The sequence below is a fragment of the Leptidea sinapis genome, chromosome Z (assembly GCF_905404315.1).
Source record: "Leptidea sinapis chromosome Z, ilLepSina1.1, whole genome shotgun sequence".
Lineage (NCBI taxonomy): Eukaryota > Metazoa > Arthropoda > Insecta > Lepidoptera > Pieridae > Leptidea > Leptidea sinapis.
In genome coordinates, this window is record NC_066312.1 from 15,918,298 (window position 1) to 15,936,104 (window position 17,807).

A 17,807-nucleotide genomic window follows, 5' to 3' on the forward strand; every position below is an offset into this window, starting at 1 on the left:
ATTTGTTCTCTCTATTACCCCATGTAGAAGTTAATTTCACACAAGTAATTGCATTGTGTGTCAAAGCTTATTTACAGAACATTTAGAATTACTTTTTCTGAAAATAAAAACATGTTATACATATACTCAAAAGTGCCCGAAAAAACTTTGCATTAACTAGATAGATCTAAACTACTAAATTATAAATCTGTATGTCCTGTCTGTACTGCCTGACACATTCTCTACAATTATTATTTTTATCTCTTATTCCAAAATGGCTTCCTATACTTCAAATATATCTAAATTATACCCACCTCGAGTAAAAGGCTCGCTTTCATGCTGATTTCCTACTACCTTTCGCTTTTTCATCTATTCAAGAAAGATAAATTAACTATCGCGTAATATTGAGTCGAGCTAGTAAGGTAAGATATTAATTTAACGCAATTTATGACAGTTCGGGAAACGTGTGGAGTGCCGAATTATTATTAAGTATGATATGGTTTGGTTTATAAAGCGGCTTTAGTACAGATTACGGCAGCCGTGTTTCACTACGAGTAATGTGATAGCCACTTTTAACTATAGCTCACTGCTAAGTTTGATTCTTTTCATGAATCTTATTATATCTTTTGCTATAAGCTGTCGTATTCCAAGTGGAAGAAGAATTGGACTGTCCTATTTTGAATGCGTAAGTTTTCCCTGCTGCCTCATGCGTAGCCAGCCTTCTGTTGAAGGCTTGGAATAAGGTTTTGGAATGGCTGTAGTGTTGCTCCCGAATTTATTACATTGTTTATATTTGTTTTTGTTACTAGTTGTATTTACGTTGTGATAAAGATATGTGAACATGATGTAACAAGACTCCTTGGGACACAACAGAAGAGTCAAGGCCAAATTAAGTGTTTTTGGCACCAATTCAATCATTCACGCATTCATTGGTTATTATTTAATTTCATGTAATAAATGACATAAATTTTAATATAACAATGTAAGGAAAGGTTATTTGTTTAAAAAATCATTTACTGTAATATATTTTATTTATTTTGTTCTTATTTTTAATTCTTGAGTACTACATTGGAAATACGTGAGTATACATTATTAGTATCATTATTTAATTATATTAAAGTATCGATTGGTTAGAGTGAGAGAGGAGGAGTCTGCCTACCGCTGTGGCATGCGTGAGAGAAAGGGAAGCCCGACAGCCTGGCGCTGTAACGCGTTACGTTACGAAGCGAACCCTCCCATAAAAAGTTATCACTATAAAGACTCTATTTTTAAAATCTTTCATCTCATAACTAACTAAAACATTTCATCCAGCTGTATTGGAGAGCTTGGGCTTCTTTGACTTTTATATATACATAGAAACCTTAGCATATCGGAAGCACAAGCTGTAAAATGAGTTCCATTTGATATCAAAATATGCTTCAGTCATGTGGTGATTAAGTAAGAACAATGGAACACGTTACCATTTAAAATAGTAGTAGAATACGTTATCTCGATGGCATCCTACGTGATAAGTAGATATGTATTGATGTTAGAGTTAGTCACCAGTGACCGGGCGTGCAGTCCACTAATTGTTTGTTATGGAATAAGCTGGTGGAAAGTATATACTTGTATGAGTACTATATTCAAGGAATATTGTTTGAAGGCCTGGTTGCGGCGCCTTCCTGGATTCCGACGTAGTCGTCGCACCAAGATATCAGATCCTGGAGGTGAACTTCAGATCATGCTGCCCAATACAGATCGGATGGCTTCAGGTGACGTGTGCCTTCTTACAGAGAGTCCATACAGAATATTGCGGGTAAGTATTTAATTTATTATATTAACTGACCGATAATTAGACGATCCTTATCAACGTTAAAAAACATCAAAAAAAAAATCCAATTATGTGTCGCTCATGACTGCCCATTTTAATTATAATAAAGTCAAAAAACAACAAAGACTGGATAGCTGTGAATCTTTTATGCAGCCAGAAATCGAAATTCCGAAAATCTAGTCACCAACACTTAGCAGATTAGTGTTCTAATTTGTATATATTTTCATATGGAGGATATTATAAATTTAATAAGTTTATTTGAATTTTTATTAAATTTATTTTTTCGTTTGAACAAACTCAACTCACAAACGTTATACTTACCTTTAATATAGCTACCATGAAAATAAGCACTTCTTTTCAAATCCGTTAATGCTCTGATGATTCTGCTAGTTTTTGTATGATTGTGAATGGTAGTCGTAACTTAGGTACCATTAGCATTAGATCGATAGTATAATAAGGGCGTAATTACTATCAGCTGCACGTCCTGCTCGTCTCGTTCCTTATTATCATAAATAAAAAATTAAGCAATTAATTTCAAAGTAAACAGAGGCAAATAGACTCACAATCACGCTCAATATTTTTCTGAAGCAAAACACTGCCCTGAATTTTCGTTCAGATGTGTTTCGACCGCGCTTTGAATGCAACGCCACGCAATGACAAACTGTTCAATGAAAAAGTCTCGATATATCCGAACTTAAAATGGATGGAATGTCATATTTCGGATAAGTACCTCTTTAAATTAACAAAACTGTACTGTAGCTAACTTGCAATTTTTAATCGTTTTGCTAAATAAGTACATATCATTTGATAAACCTTCTTGCCTCGTGTTCGCGTCCGAACTTCTCATGAGCTACTTTGAACATTACTGCTACGAAATAAGGTGTTTATTTGAATGAATGTTTTCATGCTATCTGTATTAGTTCATGTATATACAATAACGCTTGGATATTCTTTGACGACCTTTTAATAGGGGATTGGGAGTCTAGTTGATTACTGGACGTCAAGAGGGAAAACACATATTTTCTTGTCAGCATCCGAATAAAGTTAATTTTCTTCGGAGTCACGATTTTATTATTAAATATTGTTTTTATATATAGCGGGTAGCGTTATTGCGATTCCTCTGTTGCAACCAGTGGGAGGCTCCTTTGCACAGAAAGCCGGGTAGATTATGGGCACTTATTTCTGCCGTTAAGCAGTAATGTGTAAACATTACTGTGTTTCGGTCTGAAGGGCGCCATAGCTAGTGAAATTACTGGGCATAAAAGACTTAACATCTTATGTCTCAAGATGACCGCAATTGTAGCGCCACTCAGAATTTTTGGGTCTTTCAAGAATCCTGAGCGGCACTGCATTGTAATGGGAAGGGCGTATCAATTACCAGCTGAACGTCGTGATCATTTCGTCCCTTATTTTTATAAAAAAAACTTATTATGGCAATCATCATTTACCATGTGACTTATAGACACGCATGTTGGTCCCCCTTTTTCTTTGAAAAAAACATTCATTTCAGAAAACATTAATAAAAAAATAGTACGTAATGACCTGTTATGATTATATATATCTTTTTTCTTATGTAAGAAGTATACAGATACATATGCCATACTATAATTTGCGATAATTTAATATAATATATTACTTAAACAATTTTTATACCTGTAATAATATTAAGTATTGTATGTAATCTACAGTAGTACATGCAAAAGTAAATGGCAAATGTGAAATTCATCAAACTTTCATCAAAGTGTTCCGTGACTCAAACATCAAACTTGGGCACCTTGGGCCTTCTCCAATCGACCGTATAATGTTCTGGTGTTATTAATGTTAAATTGTCCTACCTAGTAGGCCTTCCTTCAACAAATCTTAGTGGCAGGTGACACTCTTATGATTCTTCCCCTGTTGCACAAGAATGTTTTCTGTAATGAAAATAAGGGATGAGACGCAGGACGTTAAGCTGATGGTAATTGATACGCTCTGCCCATTACAATTTTGTGCCGCACAGGATTCTTGAAAAACCCCAAAAATTTTGAGCGGCACCTTGAGACATAAGATGTTAATTCTCATTTGCCCAGTAATTTCACTAGCTACGACGCCCTTCAGACTGAAACACAGTAATGCTTACACATTACTACTTCACGGCAGAAATAGGCGCCGTTGTGGTACCCATAATCTAGCCGGCATCCTGTGCAAAGGAGCCCACTGGTAAATGTTCACTTATTTTATTATTTTGATTTATTTAATATTATTTTTGATTTTGTCGCCTCCTCTTTAGTGTGGCATTTTGTTGTAAGTCTATTAATGTTCCTATTCATTCATTAATATTTCGATTGTATGGAAATTATTCTTTATATACATTATTATTATAAGAATTGTTCAAAATTCATTTATATCATTTGTAAATAGGTACTGTTTTAAAATAGTTATTTTGTTTCCATATGTTATTATATGTAAATTGTATTAATGGTATTTAATAGTTCCATTTTGTTTAAGTAGGCTTCAACATCATCACAGCGATATACGAATGTCATTGCTAACATAACGCTGATAACAGCATGTTTACATAAGTAATGGACAAAAAGAGCTTTTTGATTAGACAATCCTAACACTTAACATGACTCACTGAAATACGAATTTGTACACTACAGTCTGTGATGAAATATGTTTGTGACAAGTGAATATATTAAAGTTTTCATATTTAATACAACATCCTGGAGACTGATGAGCGTGATAACAAGGTACAATTTAATTAAGGAGGCTATATTCGGTAACGCTATTTAGAATTTCCTAGATATAAATTTACACAATAATAATCCATATTCTGTCAGGTATTCTGATACCATGATAGAATCACGAAATGAGCGAACGATATTTTGCCACGGTTCGGTAACACATGTCTTGAGATTTTTTCGTGTCAACTATTAATGGCGACATAATGCATCACTTGCACAGAAAAATAGTATACATACTATTTTTCTGTATACTCAAAAGAGTTTCCAGCATAGTATCAGTTGGACTTTTAAAAGCATAAAAGGCATTCATTTTCTCAAAATTGATTCCTTTAGAATTCTTTTTGATGTCATTTCTAATATACTAGATACTACTACCGCCTTGGAAACAATGGCACACTGATAGAGAAGAAGCGGCGCAAGAAACTCTCCCAGCATTCTTTTTTATACAATATTGTACTTTCACTGCTATTGCTATAAAATAACATAATCTGTTCCCAGGCTGTCCGATCACTTAGATATTCAGCTGTGGAGTGATAGGATTTACGACAGAGCCATTTATTTATAAAACATTTAAATTTATTTATAGATAATGCCTTAACAGTGGCTGGGACTTTATTATAAAAGGGTATACATTTACCCATAAAGCTATTTGTAACTTATGAAGCCTCCTAGAATTAGTTACAAGCAATCCCTTATTTCTAGTGTTATAATAATGAAAATCACTTTGTTCTCTATTTTCCGCGCATTTCAAAGGCATACTGATGTTTCGCTGTCGTCTCCTGTGGACATTTCTTGTCGTTGCAGCAAGCAAGAAAATGCAAGGGCACATGACAGTTGACTGTCTATGTATATTTCAAGCAATGCGCATCTTTTCGTTTATTTTTGTTCCGTCTAATTTAGTCCGCAATATTTTTATTCTAGGCTGCTGAAAGTGGCAACGTTGACGAGTTTATGCGACTGTACATCAATGACCCGGCACGCCTCACAGTGAGAGACAGTAGAGGTCGTACTGCAGGACATCAAGCTGCCTCCAGAGACAATACCAATATATTGCGATTTATCAGAAAATACGCGGGAGGTGAGTTATTAAGGGCCGTTCCCATCATACTATCTAGAGATAGAGATAAATTACTACCTTCTACTGTCAGTAATTAGCTGTGAATAATCTAAAGCTGTCCCAATATACCCGATAAGTCATTGTTATCGCCTTATATTGGGACGCGTGAATTGCAATTTCCATACAAACTTCTATCGCTGGTAAACTATACGTCCTCACATTGACAGACTGCGTGTGTGAAGTTTATTGGGACAGAAAAGTCAACGATAGTTACGATTTTTATCTCAAGTAGGCCGCGACCGGAGATAGACTGAATATTGGGAACGGCCATAAATAATTCTCAAAACTTTCAGAAGAACTTTTAAGAGGAGTACCTATGCGGATCATTCAATTTTCGGTAATTCATTTGGTTCTCGCAAATTAATTACCAGTGCCTTCATCATTTTATTGTTTGATGCTTCTTGATGATACTTTATTAACTAAACATTTAGCTAAAAAGAATCCAACTCTTCAAGCGGAAGCTGCATAAATGCAAAGCCAAATGTAGTAAAGTGCGACACTGTTAGTAGCAAACCATTGCTATTGTTTTACTAAATAGATTCGGTCAACTTTTTATACAGATTCCTTCCTTATTTCCGAGGCATGCTTTTTATAACAGACCATATTTGCAATTGGCAAACAACTCAGGCTAAACAGGCTAAAGTATAGATCGTGCAATGAATTAATATCTAAAAAAAAATATATATATATATCTTTTTTATGAAAATACTGGACGCCCTGCCCAGTATAATACAGCACCGCTCAGTATTCATAAAAGACAAAAAATTCTATGTACTAAATATGTTGATATACTAGCTGACCCGATAAATGTGGTTCTGTGTATAATAAATAAAATACTGTTTTAATAAATTTGTCAATAATATTTCTTAACATCAAAAATTATTTCATAATACTTATTCTGTATTCTGAGCGTAAAATATGCTCCCTGTTGTTATATTGAAATTGTTTCTCAGGAGAACTGTCGTACCGTGCGTCAATAAATTATTCTCTCATAGAAAATATGTTCATACAAATATAGGAAATAAAAATAATTAGGGGTCCCAAATCGAAATAAATTCTATACTATCTCTCAAGTTGGACTTAACTGCACTCCATGAAGTAATCCCCATTAAAATCCGTTCATTACTTTAGGAGTACACTGGGAACAAACATCAGGACACTGGATTTATATATACATATATAAAGATATATTCATTGCACGATCTTTACTTTTACAATATATGTATGTAAAACAATAATATATTTTTGTTTTTCTAAAATTTTGTTTCATTTCAATTGCCACTTTATGTTTATTTTAGTCAGCAGCAATAAATAAGAAATTGTGTCCAAATTGGCTACCTTGTCTTTAATGCAGCCTTTTAATTATTAAACTGTTTCCGTGGAAAATTAGTAACTGCTTGTTCTAGAGATTTTAGCTAGACATCGAGTTGCTTAAGTAATCTCCATAATATATATTTCACCCAAACTGGGTCTGCACCGATCGTTCCTTACTAATTATATAAAAAATAGCAAACTTTATCTATCTTTACTACAATTTTCATACCTCCATTTAGTTTTTCTCATTTTCTCACTATGTGCTCTACCAACAGAATTACTTCTTTGATTATTTAGATTAATCCCTACTATAATATTATAAATGTGAATAAAGGTTTTCTTGTTATACTTTCACGCTTAAACCACTGAACCAGTTTTGATGAAATTAAGTACAGAGATATACAAGAGCTGGGGAAAGGCCTTAGGCTAACTTTTATCGCGAATAAAAGGCATGGCGGGGTTGAAATAGGGGTGGAAGTTTGTATGGAAGTTCGTCATTATCGAAGTAAACACCATGAAACTGTGTATTTAGGATAAAGATAAAAAATAAATATCTATATATTTTTTCTAGAGTTTTTAAAATTTACACCTGTGTGGGGATGAAAGTTCTATAGTTTGTAGCTTATAAAAATGTTTTAACCATAGCAGTTTCTATGTGTATTATTTGCAAAGCGAGTATATTAAAAAATAAAATTACTACCCAAAGTAACTATTGCATGCAGAATCAACATATCCACATAATTTACACAAAAAAATACGCGTTCGTCAGCAACTTGTCTAATAATCGTTAGATTTTTACCAAATTTTTGTATTTTATTCAATTATGTAATTAGATTTATATCATGAATACCTGCATGACAAACTTTACCCTTTGATTTATACCCCTGAGCTGAGGCAGAGAGCGCCCAGTGTAAATCCCGACCGGTCTAGAGAACATATATTTTTTTATTCGGTCCAGGTCTATCCATTTGCTTTAATTTCGTCAGGTTTCCTTGGGTAATGGGTAATTTGCGCCTGCCTAGGTTGGCATCCCTTTTGAGTATCTGGTCTCCGTACCCAACTCCATTTGCAGCGTTTGATCTGAAGAAAATTATCATAGTAAAATATTTTAACAGATTTAAATGCACGAGATAATGCTGGAAATACCCCTCTTCATGTTGCGATCGAAAGCGAAGCGCTGCAAGCCATTGAATATCTTCTCCAACAGTAAGTAGAATCTACAACATATTGTTATATAAACTTTGTTATTCATCATGTAAGATACCAGTAACTAAAAAATTACCCTGTGGATAACGGTGTGGGTTCTCACTAAAATTAATTTAATATCTACTTTAATTTGAAATTGTAAAATGTATTGTGTGAACTGTTGTCCCTAAGAAATAAAATAAAAAATAAAAAATAAACAATTTAAAAGCAGAAAAAAATTACTTCCCCAAATAACCCGCCTTAATTAAAATTGTTTATTTACTAACACTGATAATTAATTATAATAAAATAAATGAACATCACCGCAACCGATCAACTTCTCTTGCAATAGTCTATATGTGACATTGCCTGCGCCTTATAGAGTGCTAAAATCAATAAAGAGTGGATAAATATGTGCCAATTGATATAACTGCTTCAACTGGAACTTTTATTATTCAAACAAAACAAATCTTATAACTATATTTACAATACTACGACTACATAAGATTAAAACTATCATTACGTGGAAGTGTACCAAGAATACTGGCAGCATTACCGCGATGGATAGGAAGGCTGATCCGTTGACCGAAATAGCTGCCAGCGCTTGGGTTTCCAGTAGCCTTATTGAGGCGCAAAGATAGTGTTTTGAACATTCTCCTCGCCTCTGGACCCCACGGGCCAAATGCCTCGACACCAAAAGGCACAAAGATGTATGACTCACTGAGACCAACATATTTGCGACGCTTGCTGTCTTCGGCAGTCGAAGCAGCAGCCCCAGCACCAACTGACGTAACTTGGACATGAGAAAGATCTCAGAGTGAAGACGCAAGTAGCGTCCCACACCAGCGCCCTTCCCCGTGCCCAAGCCACCAGCGTCATTCCGTCAGGACGCTTGCCATCGCGGCGGGTACTACCATTTGGCTCTAAAACAGCTGGTATATTAAGAGCGGCAAATGCCCTGCGGATGACTTCATTAACTGGTGCATTGAACTTAGGCTCAGATCTGCCACCGATGCATGGCACGCTACTCTGTAGCGTGGTATTAAAAAAGTGGTGAATGGGATGCAACGCTTTGTTCTACTATACCGCTTTTTCACATTAGATTCCTGTGCGAGTGTGGTATCAATCCAGCTGTGTATGCCCTGTTTGTGCTGTTGTTCTTATACGGCATGGCTCTCCCACATTTTACCAGTGAGTCTCCTTGCACAGGATGCCGGCTAGATAATGGGTACCACAATGGCGCCTATTTCTGCCATGAAGCAGTTATGTGTATACATTACTGTGTTTTGGTCTGGGCGCCGTAGCTGGTGAAATTACTGGGCAAATGAGACTTAACATCTTATGTCTCAAGGTGGCGAGCGCAATTGTAATGCCGCTCAGAATTTTCGGACTTTACAAGAATCCTGTGCGGCACTGCATTGTAATAAGCAGGGCGTATCAATAACCATCAACTGCACGTCCTGCTCGTCTCGTCCCGTATTTTCATAAAAAAAAACATCAAAAACCCTAAGCCACCTCTAGCGCAACCAATACTGCTTCCATACAAGTAAGAAAAAAATACTAAATAAATACTATTAATTCTGATCCGTTCCTTCTATTTTCGGGATATTGGAATTATAATATAAGGATCAGTGGCGCAATAGGTTTAGCCGTTGTCTCTCACCACGTAGCCTCCAGTTCGATCCTTGCCCGACACATAACAATGTGTTTTCAGTTTTCGAATTCATGTGTACGTTTATTTGACGCTGTGTGAGGTCGGCAACGCAATTCCTATGATATTACAACAGACTATGGGCTGTGGTGATCACTTAACATCAAGTGACCTTGGCTTGTTTGTCCTCCTCTTCCATAAAAAAATGTATGATTTTTTTTCTAAAGTTGGTGTTGGAGAGAACCACATTAACACTGTAAGGAACTTCTGAAAGTAGATGTGTCAATGAGTAGAGCAATAATAGTTCTAAAACCCCTTTTAATATTTTTTTAATGTATTGTATTGCAGGCATGTTGAAACTGGGATTTTGAATGAAAAGTACCAAGCACCAATCCATTTAGCTACAGAGATAAATAAGGTAGGTCAAATGTGAACGCAATGTGAGAATTTTAGCTGATCTTTTATATTGGAGGGGGCAAACGGAAAAGACGCTATGACATCAGTAATTAAAAAGGTCAAGAGATGCGTTACCAGCCTTAAAATGGAAGTATGTTCTAATGTTAGAAGATTTCTTATCCGTATTATATAACTGCAACTGCAGTAGGTATTCTCGAACTGATTGTGACAGATTTTTTGCTTTTTACAACGTTGAACCTGGAAAAAATTTCTTGTGAGGCGTTGAAATCACAATAGATCAGTATTTCTTGGGTGGGGATCTGCTTCAATAATAAATCTGTATCCGTTTGGATATACTCAAGATAGAACCTATACAAGTATTCATGAATGGTCATAGCAATCTCCAGGCAATCAGAGTACAAATATTTCTTATCCTTCGATAAGATGATACTCGGGCGTCCAAAACACATACATACATGCCCAGACATAAACGTCCATTCCAGCTCCGTGAAATTATGGAGCTCTTGTTTATTTCCAATGCATGAGAGGTGATATATTTCAGCCAGTGAAGAATATCTCTATCTTGGTCAGAAAGAGGGAAGGCTGACTTCGCGGATACCAGATGAAAATGCGCGGAAAATGAAAACTTACATCCTCTGGTTTGCGCCTGTTGCTTTGTTAAGGCCGAGTCATATAGTTTGGCTCCTTCAGAGTGCGTCAGTAGGCCTGGGTATTCAATATTAGGTACAGGTCCTGATAATTGATGTCCAAATTTCTATTCTACAGAACTTGTACCATCCTAAAATCTATTAGAACAACTATGTAATCAAGGGTAATAGAGACGCCCCAATAGATCTACATAATGCAACTGTTGATTGGTGGTTAAAATAATGCCTGGAAACAGACAAACCTTGTGAAATTTGATCGTGAGCATGAATCCAAGACAAATTGGGAAAAGTTTAATACGTAGCATAGCGTGGATCCCATCCCAAAGTCCTACCGGTATTTGTCAGTCAGTTATTGACTACTATGCTGTGCTATATGTTTGCACAGCCTTAATGATCTCAAAAAACATTTCTTGAACCAGCCGGTCTATATATAGAAATTAAAATTTAGATAAATCTTAAAATCTATTATCAATGTTGTCACAGGTATCCGTGCTGGAGATTTTTGCTAAATATAAATCTCAGTTTGACGTAAATCTTGGAGGTCAACATGGAAGAACAGCTCTTCACATCGCTGCAATTTACGATTACGATCAGTGCGCCCGCGTTTTGGTAAAGATCTGCAATAAATATTCATAAAACTACTTTGCAAGTAAATTTTACTTGTTCGATTAAAATTTTGTGAAAATGTGCAGATGGCTGAACTGGATGCCGAATGTAAACATCCATGCAATAATGGATATTATCCCATACATGAAGCTGCAAAGAACGCTTCATCCAAAACTATGGAAGTTTTCCTTCAATTCAGTGAATCTAAAGGATGTCCTCGTGAGCAAATGATATCTCTGTACGATAATGAGGGCAATGTTCCTCTGCATTCTGCGGTTCACAGTGGAGACATAAAGGCTGTTGAGCTTTGCTTAAAATCGGGTGCAAAAATTTCCACGCAACAGCATGATTTTTCCACTCCAGTCCACCTTGCCTGTGCTCAGGTATGTCACTTATTAATAATTTCCCATGACGTTTCAAATGATACTTTACCATTTAGTGTCACTAGATTTTTGTCACATTCCTTTTAGATCCTATTGATAAAAGTATCGACAAATTTGCACTTCAAGGTAGGGAATGACCTTAAAATGTTGAAGAATCATACAACTTGAAGCTATATGCGTTCAAAATTTATTAAAATTAATATTTTTCAATGTTAAAGAGATCACAATAATTTTTTGTTATCAAATTGTTTTTGTAAATTATATTTACAGGGAGGACTCGAAATGGTAAAACTAATGTTTACTATGCAGCCAAACGAAAAGGAGTCATGTCTAACATCCTGTGATGTGCAAAAAATGACACCAATTCATTGCGCAGCTATGTTCGATCATCGTGAAATTGTAAAATATTTAGTGGAAGAGGGATCTGACATCAATCCTTTAGATAAGGAACGTCGATCTCCGTTACTACTAGCTGCATCGCGAGGTGCTTGGAGAACCCTGTATACCTTGGTAACAATTTTTCTGGACTATTTATAGGATCGACTTAAAATCAAAAACAAATAATTTAAAGGAAAATACAATTTCATACATATGTGTTGTTTAGAGTTACGTAATAGCGACGCTGTGTCCCTAGCCTTTAATTAATTCATCGTGTTGTATACAGAAATGGCAGATGCTATAAAACTTCATAATCTTAAGTAAGCATTCCTTCTCTTGTCTATTAAGACTAATACTGAAATATTTGGAAGTTCTACGTCCAACATTGCAATGAATTATATTGCAGATACAACTGGGTGCAGACGTTGAACTGAAGGATATCAACACAAGGAATGTGCTGCACTTAGTTGTAATGAACGGAGGTCGTCTTGAGGAGTTTGCTGAACAGTGCAAAGTAAGGAATTTCTCCTTTTGTTTAAATTACTACGAGAATTTCTTCGAGGAATCATTCTAGTTGCAACAATAGCGATTTTTATTTGATCATAAAATTGTGGAATTGTAATTATAATACTGTTATTTATTCATTTGTTTATTTTAAATAATTATATGTTTGTCAGAAATGTGTGCTTTAGACTTTAGTATGTAAAAAAGATATCTGTCGAGGGCCACTGTCAGAAAAAAGTTCATGATTATGCCCAAATACAAATGTAATTTAAAATGAATATATTGAAATGATTATAATATTTATAAATTTTCTTAACTTAATTGAAGTACCTACATTACGATTTCCAAGCGACTTTATCTTTTATCTATATATTTGTTTTAATTATATTTTCCGGAGTAGCGACAGATTGCCACTTATTTGACCATCAAACACAGGAACAGTCCATTTTAACTGTAAAGGAACATTACTAATATTTATAATGTTATCAATTCGTTAATTTCCTACCAATTTACAAATATTTATAATTTTATGATATAACGCTTATACACTAGATAATTGGACTTGAAACATGTAGGAGTCGAGGAAAGTTTTCGGCGTAGTTAATTAGTTTCGACGCTCGTGGAGTAGTAAATGTATTAAGTTAACACGTCTTATAACTGCCCCAGCAACGTTATCTTTTTATGTAGTTCCTACTTTTTCGTTTATTTTATTATATCAGTTATTAAATATTATATAACATGATGTCAGGTTTCTAATGTATATTATTTAAGTTCTCTGGTAAGTATGCTTTTGAAAGTTTTCATTTGTAAATAATATGTTTTAATGTACTATTGCACAATATTTAGGAGCAGTTCCGTTCGTGGGGCCACGCTTATTGTGCCAATTGTACGAGGTCCTTAGTACGGGAAAACCTTAAACTTTGTTCAAAAATAAAACTTGTTATATTGCGAATTATATGTGTATTAAGCGATAAACGTTATTTGGTCACGATGTTAGTAAATATGAAAGACATTATCTTTTAGGATCACTGTGAAAAAAGTTTGGCTACTTTATTGAATGAGAAGGATAATACAGGATGTTCACCACTCCATTACGCAAGCAGGGAAGGACATATCCGATCATTGAAAAATCTTATTCGATTTGGAGCCTGTATCAACCCTAAGAACGAAAAAAGTGAAAGCCCATTACATTTCGCAGCGAGGTTAGTGATTATTTCTTTGAATACCTTCATAATGATGCTAATATGGTACAATATTGCGTAGCACGATATTCTACTCGTTTAAGCTTGATTTAACTTTTGCAGTTGAAAAACAACATAAATGATGATTTTTCAATTCAACGATGTCTTCAGCTTGAACAAAAAATACAAGTTTTTTCAATTTTTTTATCAAAGTGACATCTTTATTTGTGTGTATTACTTACTTTTACTATTAATTAAAGTAAAAAATAATGATGTAAAATATTATACTCAATGATTAATATTTTTGAGATAAAACCTGCTTCGTTATAATATTGTTGTTTAATGATCATCTTAAGACAATATCCTCCCACCCCAGTACTCCAGAAAGAATACTTGTAACTTTTATGGACCTATTTAATAATTTGGATATTAAGGAAAGCCTGAGCAAATACGTAGTACGTGTTTTCAGATACGGTCGCTACCAAACAGCGTGTCAGCTTCTGGACTCGGAAAAGGGCACCTTTATTATTAACGAAAGCGATGGGGACGGCTTGACACCGCTTCACATAGCATCGCGGGAAGGCCATACGAGAGTAGTTCAGCTACTTTTAAACAGAGGTGCGCTGTTGCACCGCGATCACAATGGACGCAATCCGCTCCATCTAGCGGCAATGGGCGGTTACACGCAAACAATTGGACTCCTACATTCTGTACACTCACATATGTTGGACCAGTTAGATAAAGATCTCGTAAGTGCAAACAATTTAAATAACTTTGAGACTGTTGTACATTTGATTAATGCAAATATAAAAATTAAGTGATAATATTATTACGAATTTATTAATATTTGTATATTTTGTTCCTTCTGGATGGTAAGAATAGATTTTTTTTTTCAGAATTCACCTTTACATCTAGCCACTATGGAGAATAGACCTAACTCTATCGCACTACTGCTTTCAATGGGATGTCGTCTTAGTTATAATGCGTTGGACATGAGTGCTATTGACTATGCGATTTACTATAAATTTCCAGATGCTGCACTTGCTATGGTGACGCATGAGGAAAGGTTTGAACAAATAAAAAATTTAAATTATCCATTTCTTGCCTAATCTATAAACGAAAAATCAACTGGTTTATACTTGTTTCACGAAGAAAATTGGAAGAATACTTCTTTCATCTTTTTGTAAAAAATGAATTAACAATATAAATGTTCATTTATAATTATAATTAAATTGTTGATCATAAAGAATGTTTATAGATTAGATTCATAAACTAGTAATATCATTGTCATTATTATCAATCATCTCTTTCTGTTTATGGTTCTGTCTTTTTTTGTGGAAAAGGAGGACAAACGAGCGTACGGGTCACCTGGTGTTAAGTGATCACCGCCGCACACATTCTCTTGCAACACCAGAGGTATCACAGGAGCGTTGCCAGCCTTTAAAGAAGGTGTACGCGCTTTTTTTGAAGGTACCCATGTCGTATCGTGCCGGAATTACCGCACAAGGAAGTACATTCCACAGCTTTGTAGAACGTGGAAGAAAGCTCCTTGAATACCGCACTGTGGAGGACCGCCACACATCCAGATGGTGGCAATGATATCCTAACTTGTGGCGGGTCGTGCGAAGGTGGAATTCGGCGGCAGGAAGCAGGTGAAAGAGCTCTTCGGAACACTCCCCATGATAAATGCCGTAGAGGACACACAATGAAGCGATGTCTCTACGCAACGCCAAGTGATCCATCCGTTCACAGAGCACTGCCTGCAGAGCTAGAGGTCCCGGGTTCGAATCCCGATTGAACACATTTGTATAATGAATATGGATGTTTGTTTCCGAGTCATGGATGTTGGTATGTTTTTAACATATGTTTAAGTAAGTATATTGTGTTAAATATATCGTTGTCTTGTACCCATAGGCGATGTCTAGTTTGGGGCAAGTTTGTCAGTATTATCTTATTACTATATTATTGGTTGTTTTAACCATAATTATTGATGATTGCAGAGCCCACGAAGTAATGGCTTTACGTTCAGATCGCCATCCTTGTGTTACACTTGCTCTAATTGCATACATGCCCAAAGTATTTGAAGCTGTTCAGGATAAATGTATCATAAAAGCTAATTGCAAAAAGGATTCTAAGAAGTTCTTTGTAAGTAAGACTCCCTTAAAAACACCTTAATTACTCAATTTTTTTAATACTTACAAGTTTCTTGCAGTTTTTACCCCGAGCATGGTTTTTGATAGTTGGGGAAAGTCGGTTTAATCGTACAGTTCAGTATCCTAGATATAACATATGAAAAAAAAAACATCTAAGTTTGCTATTCAGATAGACAATGACGTGTTTTTTCAGTTGTACAATTTAATCAACTATTTATATGAATGTAATTATTATTGGTGGTCATTTACCGTGATGACTTAATCCAACAGATTGATTAAAAAATAAGATACAATTTAAAAAAATAACTAATTAAAGACTAATATTTTTTAAATGAGTTTATTATGATTGTTGAATTAAAAATATTACCAATATTTTGTATATTACTGTTAATAACAAAAAAAGTTAGTTATTATATTAAGACAACAAGAAATATAGTTAACCTCTAATCTGTTCTAACAAAGGTATCATATTATAGTATGTCTTAAACGAAACGAGATAAAAAATTACTGTTATATTGTGAACAACTGTATTGATTAGACTTTTAATAATACAACTACCTTGTTATCTATATTTCTTCTACTAATTAAAACAATTTTCTCAAAACTCTCGAAACGGCCAATACATTGAATCCAGACTACATATGGATCTCTCTTATCTTATAATATGAACGTCCATCGCAACAGGCACATATTACATCGTCCCTGGCACAATTTTGTCTAAATCTGACCTGTCAATCTTTCTCTAAATCTGAATTAATAAATACTGTTTGAATGGGATATATTTTTTATTAGGTAATTTTTAATTGTTTCTACCAATTTCATTTTACATTGCAATGCTAGGGTGTTTTTCATTTTTGTGGTCTTTTCTTCTATTTTTTTATTTGAGTGGACTTGAGGTACTTTCAGCAGTCTTTTGTAACACATTTCTTTGTCTTGATATTATTTGGTATTAATAATAACATGATTATAGTTTTACCACTCAGATTATGTCTATATTCTATTGATAACTTACTTTTTTGATCATTCGTATGAATAAGCAGCAAAAATTTAATTAATTCTAATAAAAACTATTTTTTACTTCCCACTATGAAAATTGAAAATTGGGAAGTTATTGGCTCATTTTGCAAAAATCGAATTCTCATCAGATCTCAACGTTCTGAGGAAGCTTCCCTGACTACTCTCGCGAGGTTTTCGCTATGTCTACATGTATGTGTGTGTGTGTGTGTGTAAGGATGTAAACCTCCTATAACTTTTGAACGATTTGACCGATTTCATCGCAGTTGACGCCATTCGAAAGGGCTTTGCCAAATTTAAATTTTACATTTTGGACTGATTCGGACCAGTAGAATTTGAGAAATCTAAACAAAACCTCAACTTTTTTTTAATAAATTATAAACGGTTTTATAAATCAGTTCAAATCCAAAAACTAACCAGCTTTTGAGATAAAAGAAACCACGCTGATCACCGCCAAGCCGGTCAAATAAGATTGATTCATTCGAGAGATATCGTGAATCAAAGAAAACCGAAATTGTTTTTTTTTTCGGAATCACTCTGAAATTCTTAGTAGAGTCAATTCAAACTTAAAGATTCTTTATGGTGCTTAAAAAATCATTTAATTCATTTAAAAATTATTGCGGTTTGAAAATTCAAAAAATAGTGTCATATGAAACTTCTGCTGAACGCTGAGCTCAAAATAAAATATAAATTGCTTTTTTGACTTCGAAGACCTCAAAAACACCATAAGTACAATTTTAAG

The 17,807-nt window shown here is 34.7% G+C and overlaps 1 protein-coding gene across 1 annotated transcript in view; it reads left to right on the plus strand.

The window, feature by feature from the left end:
- The window catches only part of LOC126978786 (transient receptor potential cation channel subfamily A member 1), a 77,978-nt gene that overhangs the window by 50,434 nt on the left and 9,737 nt on the right, over positions 1 to 17,807 (plus strand). The window contains exons 3-14 of the mRNA XM_050827856.1: positions 1,622 to 1,774; positions 5,437 to 5,593; positions 8,062 to 8,152; positions 10,131 to 10,200; positions 11,330 to 11,455; positions 11,539 to 11,835; positions 12,106 to 12,345; positions 12,620 to 12,727; positions 13,741 to 13,919; positions 14,368 to 14,647; positions 14,795 to 14,964; positions 15,899 to 16,043. Of these exons, the coding sequence (XP_050683813.1) occupies positions 1,622 to 1,774; positions 5,437 to 5,593; positions 8,062 to 8,152; positions 10,131 to 10,200; positions 11,330 to 11,455; positions 11,539 to 11,835; positions 12,106 to 12,345; positions 12,620 to 12,727; positions 13,741 to 13,919; positions 14,368 to 14,647; positions 14,795 to 14,964; positions 15,899 to 16,043 (2,016 nt within the window). The remainder of the gene's footprint in view (positions 1 to 1,621; positions 1,775 to 5,436; positions 5,594 to 8,061; positions 8,153 to 10,130; positions 10,201 to 11,329; positions 11,456 to 11,538; positions 11,836 to 12,105; positions 12,346 to 12,619; positions 12,728 to 13,740; positions 13,920 to 14,367; positions 14,648 to 14,794; positions 14,965 to 15,898; positions 16,044 to 17,807) is intronic.